Below are 12500 nucleotides of genomic sequence, written 5' to 3' on the forward strand. Positions count from 1 at the left end.
CTATATAGATATATATATGTCTATATATATATATATATATATATATATATATATATGTATATATATGTATAGATATGTATATATATGTCTATATAGATATATATATGTCTATATATATATATATATATATGTCTATATATATATATATATATATGTCTATATATATATATATATATATATATATATATATATATATATATATATATATATATATATATATATATATATATGTCTATATATATGTCTATATATATATATATATGTCTATATATATATATATGTCTATATATATGTCTATATATATATATATATATATATGTATAGATGTATATATATGTCTATATAGATATATATATATATATGTCTATATATATATATATATATATATATATATATATATATATATAAACAATCAACAGTGACACAGCTTCTGTCGACCCAGTCAATCTGCTTCTCATATCACAAGTTGATTTGTATTATTTCGGTAAAAGAGCCTCCGATGATATTCCACAGGAGGTTTATGTGGTCTGCCATTTAAAATAAGCCTATCATTGAGTGACTCTCAAACTAACCCACTCGCTGACAACCCCCTGGACTCACCTGTCGTCTCTGCGGGCGATTCAAGATCAACGTCCACTTGAACTTCTCCTGCTGCGAGACTCTCAGTGACTCCCTGCATAATCTGTGTCACTACTTCCGTTCCTGCAACTCGCTCGCATATCAGCAGTTCCCTATTCTCTCCTTCCTGTTTTTCTACGATGATGGTGGCGGGCATGGCCGCAGCCTTCCTGCCAGCACACTTCCCATCACCACCGGGTGCAAACACTGGCCTTATGGGTAATGGAGTCTCCCCTGCTCTGTTGTGAGTTTTTGTGGCTCCGTCGGTGTCGCCAATCACAGACGTCACTGCTGAACTAGTCCCATCTGTCTCTGCAGCACTACTTCCTGTAGCATTTGCGAGTCTCCGTGCTCTCCCTCCACCGACCTCTGGGGTGCTTCTGTTGCGTCCTGAAGATTCTGTTGCGAGACTTGCATTTTTTGGAGGCCTCTTTCTGTTTTTCCTCCTGCGGCCAGCAGGAGAGTTGGCAGCCGGTGTGCCCCTCTGTTCTCCCCCAGCTTCCTGTCTCTGACAAAGAGTTTCACTGGTACAGGAAGTGTGAGTGACAACAGCAGAGTCCTCCCACTGTGGTCTCTCCTCCAGTGCCGGCGGACGTTCCTGTTCCTCTGTGGTCGTGCTGCAGGCCTCTTTGGTTATGGCAAACAGGCCGTTGAAGTGGGTCTGCGGCCCAGAGACAGGGCTTACCTGATCACATGTTGCTGCGATAGAGCCTGCAAAGTCAGAGTTTCCCTGCAAGAAGGATGATGGGAAACATCATTACACAAGCATGCTTCACCAACATGTCAACAGAGCAAAATACTGTTCAAATTAAAAACTTTTTTATTAGCCAATTTGTGTCCTTCGTTTTTATTGCTAATTTAGATCACCATCTAATTTACATTTTTATTATGAACACAAATAATGAAAAGTGACAACTTTGCTTTTTACTTAATATTATTGACAGGTTCAAAATACAGAACAGCTGTTTAAAAACGCGTTTCCCATTATAGTAAAATTTATCAAAAATTTGCTTTATCCCAACCATTCGCGTATGTGCATTGACTTTGCATGAAGCTACTTGTGTGTCAAATTCGCAACGCTTTTGGTGTGAACACAGTATTAGCATGCTTGGCAGAAAAGTGGCGGCTGATATTGTATTCTTTGAACCTCAATAGTTTCTAGGCAAAAAGGACATACAGCCTGTGATCGTACTTCGGTAAAAAAAAAATAGCAGTCCACTCCTTATTGAACACTCGGCACTCAGTCAACTTTTCTTTTCTTTGGTCCACTCATTGTTACAAAAGGGCTCAATGCAGAAAGCTGGCCGGAGGCTGGCAGGCAGAACCCTATTTGTCACATGAGCGTCCAGGGCGGCGCAGCCTTGTGGGTTTGATGTGTGTTTGTTATGCCGAGGAGAAATACTATGGATGCAGCTGCCCGTTCATTTTACAATTCTAAAACTCTCAAAAGTTACCGCTTTACAATGTAATTCCAAATTCTGAACGCTAAGAAGCAAAGCTTTCCAGTGGTATGCGGTACATTACGGTAATCGTAAAGAAACGAGACGCGCTTGCTTGGGTGGGAGTGAGCAGCGCAGAGAGCAGCAGGCTGGAATTGCAGCCTGATATGCCAACAGAAAGCATGGCACACAGCGACGGCACATAAAGACAACTGTAGCGGTTCTCTGGTACCAACTTGAGTTTCCCGAACCACAATGACGGAAACAGATCAGCATCGATGTTTTTTAATGCTTATTTATTGCTCAGTGCTCGTTTAGGCTGTTTGTGTGTGCGCTCTTTTGCAGCAGAAGGTGTTACAGCGGCCTTTAAGTGCTGTGTGTTTGGAGGACAGCCATGTGTGTCCTCCAAACCCTGCCTGCTAGGTTCTACTGCAGGAGGTCTGTTGCCGTCATCGTGCTTTGGGAAACTAAAGTCGGGAACTGAGAAGCGCTACTGCGGTCTTTACTATAACTTTTAGTGTTTAGTGTTTCAACATTTTTACAATATTATCATAAAACTCGCCGGATTAAAACGCCCAACGGGCCACATATGGTCCGCAGGCCGTAGTTTACCCATCCTCGATATAAACACACACCTTTTGGTGAAAAAAACAACCAAGTTTACAATTTAACACGCTGTGCCTCACCTTTTCCTCACTGTGCAGGTGGATGCGCTTCCTCAGCTCCTCCACCTCCTCCCGTATCTCTTTATCTCTGTCCTTCCTCCTCCGGCAGAGGCCCGGGAATGTTAGGGTGTAGGTACCGAGGCTTGCGTGGTGCCGGAACACTCGGCCCTCCGGGTGTATGTGAGGCTGCTCCTTTCGTTCTGCTTGGACGTTTGGGGACGTCTCATACCTGCAATGACACAAGACGATACATCCTTCTGAGAAACCCTTCTCTTTCTTACACACACACACACACACACACACACACACACACACACACACACACACACACACACACACACACACCAAGATTCTTATCGCCTCTTACCTAAGTCAAAGTATGGACAGATGATTAACACAGACAAAACAAGTAGGACCTGCCAAAATGAAAAGATACAAAAACTAAACCAACTAAACATCGTAATGTGACGTTGGGCAAACTACCCAGCCTGTGTGTGGGGGCTGACATCACATCACTCATGCAGACTTTTTTTTTAAAAACCACGCCCTCCCCAGATACACCCACACCCTAAGCCGGGCTCAGCTTTTCTGACACTCAGTGTTCTGGGAGCTCCTCCCGGTCCGGCCCGAGCCGCCAGAGAGCAGCTGTGCACAGACATTCAAGTTGCGTATTTCCTTTTATCCTTAAAAACAAGTGTGTGTTTAAGATCACACACATCGCTTTAGGTAGTAACTGTCAAAAGACACATACCACCCACAGTGTGACACACACATGCACACGCCCACGTATTCACACAGATTCCGAGAGAGCGCTGTGCTTAAAACAAAAACTGGTTCATCTTCATAGTGAGAACATTAGATCATCCCGTTTGTCAACAAAATTGAGTCCTTAACTGATCAACACACATAGAGAATCATTGTTGCCTCAGCTTTAACCGTTTTGGTTTGATGCTCTGATGGCATTGTTTCAGGAGATATTGCTCAATCAAGCAGACTGCTCCACAGGGAGGGATCGGAGCAATGGAGAAGGCCCAGACACCCCAAGTACGATGGTCGGAATGAGTAGGAGTTGGTGATGGAGTGTCGGTGCAGAAGCTCAGAAAGGTATGAAGGGGTTGTGGAAGGCTTTGTATGTGATAAGGTGCTCTTGAACTAGATTATTTGCTGTTAAGAGCCAGTGGAGGTTTAGAAGTTTGAAGTTTTAACTCTCCTCTTTCGCTTTATTTGCTCCCTGGAGGGTACTGCTCAGCTCTTCAGGTGCTAAATGCTCCGCTTTCGTTCACCAGCAAGTCGGCCCAGTAGGTAAGAGCGGTGAGACTGAGCACATGCAGGGACGGGTATGGAAACCCGGGACTCAAACGGGCACCAGGGGTAAATGATGAAGAAGTATTGATAAGCTTCGAAATGATGGGTTCTTTTAATGGTGCTTTTTAACGTTTTGATAGATTGCATCACCTCGCCGCGGACGCCGACACCGGAGAAGATGACGGAGTTGGTAAAACAATAGTTTTCTAGTTTCTTTTAAGTTACAGTTAAGTGACTTAACACGTGGCTACATACATGTCACAGCAAAAGCAGAATTGCGGTGAACAGGATGTTCTTTCTGCAGCATGATTTAAGGTTTCAGTTGAAACTCAGGAAATCTGACAACAAATGTGGGCCTAGATTTGATGAAAATCAACGTAGACAATTACAGTCTTGCAACGTGGGTGTCGGGTTAAAGAAGCTAAATTGTAGCCTGAAGATTGCCAGGTTTGATTCCCTGGCAAGATGGTAAGCAGTTGGAGACTTTGGAGGCGGGCTGTGGGCTGGCCACCCTTTCATGAATGTATCGCTTTTTAATTTCTTAACTCTGGGGACTTGATCAAAACAAGACCAAAACTTCATCAAGGCTGCCAAACTAGAATGATTTATGTTGTACAGGTGTTTATATTATTGTGTCCATCCAATCCATCTAATCATATGTTTGAAAACTGGTAATTTGTAAACTGGTTTGAATCTGATCATGTCTGCCTCAGATGCTATATAGCAGCTGTGGGCAAGTGTTTTGGCTCAGGGGCCAAATGAGCCTGCTTTACTCTACAACTTTTAAAATGGGGTTGTGAGGGCTGCTCTCAATGCATGCTCAATGTTGAGCTTAGATCTGTATTTTGTTTTGAGAGACAGCAGAGGAGCTAACAATACTTGGTTCTCACTAGGTGATCGACAGGTCAATGCCACTACCAGAGCCGTATACGGCGACTCTCGTCACTCCTCCGCATTCCAAATGACGACGGCTAAACTATGTTGACTTCTCATATAGAGTATTTTTTGGTATTTCTTTTTTTTACTTTAGCACCTGTTGACTTGAGCTCAGTGACGGGTTTTCACGGTACAATAAAACAAATGCCATCCTCACATTCCAATGACAAACTCTTAACGTGAAACTCAACAGCTCCTTTTGGTCAGCTTGTAGTGTAGAAGTACTCACTGTGTGAAGAACTCTGCTAGCTGCCCATGGCCACTGCTCTCTGCCAGACGTGCTGCGGTTAGGCCCAGAGCGTTGGGCCTCCTCAGCGCCTCCCTGCCTCCCGGCTGCTGCAGGAGGAACTCCGCCACTGTCCTCAGACCATGGCTGGCTGCCAACTGAAGCAAGCTGGAGAGCTGCTGGCTCTGAGACGCGGCTGGAGAGGAAAGAGGGCGGGGGGGAGAGAAGAGAAAACAATGCTGAGGGGGTGGACTTAACTGATTCACGGAGAGCTGCAAGACAGACTGACTGAGTGAAGCCATTTCCCTTTGACTTAGTATCACGGCCACTTTATCAAGGCCACTGTTCTCAAAAAAAATATTATTTTGTGTCACACTTTGTTTTGTGACGTTATATATGGCTAAGGAAAGTGTGAGGGATAAAATAAAAGAAATTATTGCAACTTTCTATTACATCCAATGCTGCCACTGGTCCCCAGAACACTTGGTTTCTGTGTCGCCGCTTAGCCTGTGGCTGCAGTCGAATAGTCCTTTTTGGTTAGGAACCTTCCTAACTGAGTGAAATGACCCGGAAGTACCTAAGTGGTCCCCGTGATAAGTGCCAGTTGAATTCTCTAAACGCAAAGGAAAGGAGCTTCATGATTTCTAACTTAGCTCCTTTAGCATTACTACTGGAACTGCCTTAACAAAAGTGAAGGAGATAATGCCAACCCACAATCCCTTGCGGCGGCAACATTTAAAGTGACGTTTCAAGAAATTATCATGACTGACAAACGCAGATCATGTAAATATCCATTAGCGTAACTTGGAAATATTTTCAATAATCTGTTAAACCGGCTCGCAAACTACAAATGTTACGTTGCTGAACACGGCTGGAAAGTGATCAAACTGGCATATTTCATATTCTCTCTCTGGTGCTGAACTGCAGCCTCAGACCACATTCTTTTAATTTAGTTTAGTTACAAAAGCTTTAATGAAAGAGTTAAACTGGATGAGCTCTTCAGTCGGTTTTTCATTATCATCTTTTTGATCAACTATTTTGCTACATTACAATGAAGCACTATCAAGTTGTGTGCTGTTTCATAAACTGTTGTCTGCATATTTTTATGATCAGATTAGAATCTCCATATAAACCATAACAACATAAAGGTATATGAGACACACATTAGTAGGATAACATATTTAATTCAGCATGTTTGACACTGAACAGAGACACTTTCGTAGCTTTGTAGTCTGTATGGAATCCTTTGGTTTCACTTTCATATTCATTCATTTCTATTCCAACCTCGTTAATAAAGTAAAACCATGAACCGGGTAGACATCCCTTCAAGTGGGGACAACATGCCTGCCTCAAGCGAAGGAGTTCAAGTACCTCGGGGTCTTGAGTGAGGGTAAGGTGGAGCGGGAGATCGACAGGCGGATCGGTGCGGCTGCAGCAGTGAAACAGGCGCTGTACCGGTCCGTCTTGGTGAAGAGAGAGCTGAGTCGGAAGTCGAAGCTCTCCATTTACTGGTCGGTCTATGTTCCAACCCTCACCTATGGTCACGAACTCTGGGTCGTGACCGAAAGAACGAGGTCGCGGATACAAGCGGCCGAAATGAGCTTCCTCCGTAGGGTGGCCGGGCTCCGCCTTAAAGATAGGGAAAGGAGCTCGGACATCAGGAGGGAGCTTGGAGTCGAGCCGCTACTCCTTCATGTCGAAAGGAGTCAGCTGAGGTGGTTCGGGCATCTAATCCGGATGCCTCCTGGACGCCTCCCATTAGAGGTTTTCCAGGTACGTCCAACTGGAAAGAGGCCCCGGGGAAGACCCAGGACACGCTGGAGGGATTATATCTAGCCTGGGAACGTCTCGGGGTCCCCCCAGAACGAGCTGGAAAATGTTGCGGGTGAGAGAGCAGCCTGGGTCGGTCTGCTGAGTGTGCTGCCACCGCAACCCGACCCCGGATAAGCGGCGGAAAATGGAGAGCTTCGCTTGGGGCAGGCATGCCCCAAGTGAATGCCTAAAGTAAGCTGTAGCTAACGTTAGCTAAGTCTATGTCAACAGAGCTCCTGGGTAACTTAACTTAGATATACCATGAAATATTATATTAGCATGCACTCGCGCTCCCTTCTGGCACGTGCATCTGTTCGCAGTTCACTGAATATAATCCCCCCCCCCCAAAAAAAAACCTCATTGAATCTACACGATTCACGGACGTCACCTACTTTGGTTTTGAAACGTCGAATTTCACCGAAAGGTGAGGGATTTTCATGTCTGAACATGTATCACAAATCTGTTGTATTTTAAAGCTGTAAAATGTCTTTCAAGGCAGCTGTGCGATACATTTTTTTTGTAACTAAGGGATTCTGTGCAAAACCTTTGGGTAAGTCCCTCACCTCAGTAGAGCTGAAGGCTAAGGTGTCAGACTGAAGGAGAAAAGGCCGTTCTAACTCACAGGTGCATCTGTGCAGCGGTGTGGAGACCTCGGCATGCGTTTCCTCGTGTTTCTCGTTGTCGCTGCGTGCCTCTACAACGGCCACCTGTCTGTCCACGCCTGGTCTGGCCCTTTGGTGGGGCTGGGTGAGGTGCTTCAGGGCCATAGTCAGGCTCCGATCCAACTTCTCACACTCTTTTAAAGGAATCTGACACGCAAACGAAACAAAGGTAGGTCGGACATTTTTGAATATAAATATAAGCAATATCACAAGAGTCAAAGATAACAAATGAAACAGCATGAAAAAAAAAAAAAAAAATTGTGTTGGATTTAAAAAAAACGTACCTGCTTATCGTCCAATAGCAATGCATCGTGTGGAGCAATGCTGTGGAGCAGGAAACTGGCCAGGTTGAGAGCCAAGTCCTACAATCACACACACACATAAATTAAATTCTAATAATTATTGTTTTTGACTTTATTATGATGTCAATGTAAAAACATCACCAATTACTGGAAAGGAGACATGTTACAGATGTGTTTAACTAGAAGATGATACATCAACTGATTATTTTGATAAAAAAAACACAGACAGACATGGACCCGACCCCCCCCCCCCCGGCTTCCCTTAATTTCACCCCTGGAGCAGCCTGAATTCTTGGCTTTGTGTTTTCAACAAGGTGCTGGAAACATTCCTACGGGATTCTGCTCCATGTTGGCATGACAGTGTCACATACCATTCCACCAGCAGCAGCATGACCTGCTGACACAAGACAGGAAGGATCCACGGACTCATTTTGTTTACACAAAATGTTGACCCTCCCATCTTCATGTGGCTGCAGAAATCAGGATTCGTATGACCAGATGAAATTCTCCAATCTTGTACCGTCCGGTTTTGGTGAGCCGGGGGCAACTCCTCTGGTTGTATAGTTGTTGTAAAGTCTATGAGAAAATAATTCTACTTCTCTCTTGATTTATTCCCGCAGTAAACATTATAAACACAAGTTTATGGTCTCAATCTCAAGTTTCAAGTCTTCTTTAATACAGCATAATTTAGTAAATTATGGTCTATTGAGAGTCAGATAGACCGTAAAGCAGGGTATGCTTTAGGGCGGACTGACTGATCGACAGGTTACTGCCGCTACCAGAGCTGTTCAAGGTGTCTCTACATCACTCCTCCGCTATACAAAAATGGCCACTTCCGTTCTCTGGTTGCGACCAAAATGCCTTATCTTAACTCCTATCCTCCAGCAAAGACAAACCTTTGGTGGAATCCAAAACACAAAAGGCCAAACAGCTTCTGCCTTTTTGTCATTTTCGTTTTAATTCTTGCAGCAGCTCTGTCTAAACAGGTGCGCGTGTTGCAAACAATGAAAAGAAGAAGAAAAAAAGACAGATTTGGAACCAAAGGTGCCCAGTTTAATGCAGTGAAAGCGCTGTCGTTACCTGAGTGAAGCAAAAGGTCTCCTGAGAGTGTGTGTCGACTGGTCCGCCGGGCCGGGCCAAACACAGCGTCACTAAGACCTGCTCACACACATCATGGGCTGCGCGCGCGGACACACGCACACACACAACACGCGCGCACACACACGCACACGCACACACACACACAAAGTACTACTGGTTGTATCTGCATGTTAAAACGTCTGATAAATATGACACGTAACTTTCAATAAATATTAATCATTGACACAGATGTGGGCTTCTAAAGCCTGAGAAACTGTAAGCCATAGATGTCATGCAATTTGTTCACTTATGAACAAATTGCATATTGTGTGTGTGTTGTTTTTATTCCCATGTTGTTGGTACTTCTATTTTAGTTCACTTCCATCCATCCATTTTAGTTAACTTATTTAACTAAATTGATCTCAGTCTTATAGCAATTATATTTTGCACCGGTTACTTATTCCTCTATTGCAGTGGTTCTCAAACTGTGGGGCGTGACCCTCCAGTGGGGCGTGGAGGTATTATAGGTGGGATGCAGATTCTTAAAAAAAAAAATCCTCTTTTTTTAATTTTGTTTTAATTCTTTATCAATGCCTGAGTGAGGAAATTATTCTCTGCATTTTGCCCATACCTAGTAATTAGGGGAGGTGGGCTGCTGTGGGGCTTCAGTGTCTTGCTCAAGGACACTTCAACATGAAACTATGGGGAGAACAGGGATCGAACCGGCTACCGTGTGGTTTCAGGGCAAATACTCTCCCCATAAACATGATAACTTTACATTGTACAAAAGTCCAAAGTACACGGACATTAACCATCAATAATAAATACATGGCGATATGCCTGTACTTTCGTGGAAATGTTAATGTTCTGGCATTAACAGGTTACGCTTGCGTATGTGCGGCTCGATGATTCTTGGCGTTTTGCTAAAAGCCAATCTCCGTGAGGTCTGCTTTTCTGCTGTTGCGTCTCTCAAAACAAAATATAAATTTAAGCTTAGCATTGAGCATTAATTGAGAGTGGCCTGCACCCTGTTTTAAAAATATTTGTAGAAGAAAGCAGCTCACTGCAGCCACTAATACTGATACAGCATGATGGCTTACACATCTGCACTCATTTTGTTATGTCACTGAATGTTATTGTTATTTTCTTGAAAAGATTTTAGTGCAAAACAGGTTATTTGAAGACACAATAGGTCATTGCTTTGCCAAATAGTAGTTTGCTACAGATATTTTTTGCACAGATAGAAATTTATTTGCATTGTTCTAACAAAGTGATTGCGCATGTTAATAGTTTTTGTCTGATGAAGCAATCTGGTGACTTGAAAGTGTTTGAAATTTTCTTTATTCTATTATTTGAAAAAGCACAGATGGATTAGTCCAAAAAGTTGGACCATTATGTTACAATTTTTTGGGGGCGGTGGGGCACGAACATATTTCTTCTTCCAAAGTGGGGCGTGACAGAAAAAGTTTAAGAACCACTGCTGTATTGTTTCCGTCTGTTTTTTTTTTACTATTGTTTTTTCTTGTTCTTTGTTTGTGATCTTTGAGGCCATCTCTGGCAAAATACCTTCTAGTCAGAATGATTACATTCCCATGTATGTTATGATATGTCATGTCTTGGGCCTTCAGACATCCCATTAGTATAGTTTGAGTCACCAATGAGAACTTCCAGGCAGTGATCCGAGTACTGCGTTCTTAAAGGGAAACTTCAGTCATTTTCAACCTGGACCTTTTGCGTCAGTGTCTAACTGACTAGTAGGGACAACAATATCTGAAATTGGTCTGGTGTTGAGCGGGAGTAACTGAAATGTTGAGATGATTAACTGAGATGTTGCTGAAAGTTGTATTTTTGGAACAAGAAAAAGCCCCACTGCAGGATAAAGTAGGATAATATACTTTGAGGTACTTTTAAGACCTAAATTTAGGAGAGAACATGCTGAGCAATGATGTGAGCGTGTCATACCTGGACACAAGACCTTCAGTGTGTCGTGGCCGACTCGCAGTGTGCTGGTCAGATGTCTTTGGGTGGATCCTGAGAACAAAAGATAAAACTCTGCTGCCTCCTCCTCTTCTTCGTCGTCTTCTCCTTCGGCACGGCTCGTGTCGCCATCGTCGAGCTGAACGGTCAACACACACTCGCCCTGAGAGAGGACACACAGAGGCAATGAAACCAACTTTAACCACAATAAACAACAAAAAACACATTTTGCCAATGCAGACGATCACGTTTAATTCGTGCCATCAACACTGGCACAAAAGTTGTCCTAATAGATATGCACTCTGTAATTGACTGAGCCCCTTTTTTATTTGATGTGACTTATCGCCTGACTTAAACTCGGCAGCTACCTAACACCTACTAAACACTGAATCTGGCAAAATGGGCTGCACAGAATGACAACCGCAGGGTCACCAACTAGAGCGCCTATGCTGGATATACGGCTTAGCTGTCCACGCACAGGCTTACAATGACCCATAAGGGAACTCCGAACGAGGCCAACAAATTCAAGGGCGGCCAGGCTTCTCTTAATCACTGGATCAGCAGGGATACCATCAGTGAGTTGCTGTAAAAAGACTACAGACTGCCTCCATCAAATGTGAGCTTGCAGAAAATTGGTCTAAAGAAAAAGTGAATGAATGCTTGTTTTCATCTACCATTTTCCTGTGAATATCGGTTCACTGGTTGATAAGAGATAAAACGGTAGGAGGAGCTGATTGCCAGGTCGGCGCTTTTTCACCATAGCTTGGGGAAAAAAATCATGTTGGGAAAAAACACTTTGGGACTGTGACATTTCTGTTTGTTTCATGTATTAATGGGAATAATAATCTCAGATGCCACAGGCATTTCCTGTGTCATTTCCTGCAGCACTTCCGAGTTGCAACTACAAGTTTCCACTAGTTTTTGCGGCAGTTTCTACTGTTTGAGGCAGCTGCCACTACTTTCCAATGCAGCTGCCTCTGTTCTGTTCGGCTAGCAAAGAGGGGTGGTGTATAGGCGATAACGGGGCCGGTCGTGCCGGGTATGGTCTTCTCTGAGTCGGGTTGTTTCGGAATGAAGCCCCAAGATTATGGTAAACTTGTATATGTTTTAAGAGACATGAGACGTGTTTTCCCCTGAGGCGTCACGTGCAGCAACGTCGGTGACTGTGGTGACTTAAAACATTGATAAAAAAAGATTTGTGTAATGTTTTCAGTTGATTTAATGGTGTTGAACTTACTACTCATACCAATAAAGACATATTTATCATCACTGTCAGAGTGGAGGTGTTTTTTTTGTAGTCTGTTAGCTGCTAAACAAACTGCATTGAGTATTTATATACAGTGTGTGGTATTTATACTGTGTCCTGGGGCATTCTTATACGCGCAGGATCGATCAAAGTGGATTTTTATTAGAATGTTGGCTAAAAATTGGCCCGAGCAGAAAACAACTCTGTTAAACAGATCATGTTTACAGACACA

General features: G+C 43.4%; 1 protein-coding gene across 6 annotated transcripts in view; it reads right to left on the reverse strand.

Moving 5' to 3' along the window:
- LOC137804753 (A-kinase anchor protein 13-like) overlaps window positions 1–12500 on the reverse strand; it is a 126952-nt gene that overhangs the window by 74009 nt on the left and 40443 nt on the right. For all 6 annotated transcript variants that reach the window (XM_068604120.1, XM_068604117.1, XM_068604118.1 and 3 more), the window contains exons 3-9: window positions 11008–11185; window positions 9046–9143; window positions 7948–8025; window positions 7624–7810; window positions 5193–5385; window positions 2744–2951; window positions 601–1348 (exon numbers count right to left, since the gene is read on the reverse strand). In XM_068604120.1, coding sequence (XP_068460221.1) covers window positions 601–1348; window positions 2744–2951; window positions 5193–5385; window positions 7624–7810; window positions 7948–8025; window positions 9046–9143; window positions 11008–11185 — 1690 coding nt within the window. The remainder of the gene's footprint in view (window positions 1–600; window positions 1349–2743; window positions 2952–5192; window positions 5386–7623; window positions 7811–7947; window positions 8026–9045; window positions 9144–11007; window positions 11186–12500) is intronic.

Source organism: Clinocottus analis, unplaced genomic scaffold (genome assembly GCF_023055335.1).
Source record: "Clinocottus analis isolate CAN_PGR_092001 unplaced genomic scaffold, fCliAna1.0.p SCAF_61, whole genome shotgun sequence".
In the NCBI taxonomy this organism is placed as follows: domain Eukaryota; kingdom Metazoa; phylum Chordata; class Actinopteri; order Perciformes; family Cottidae; genus Clinocottus; species Clinocottus analis.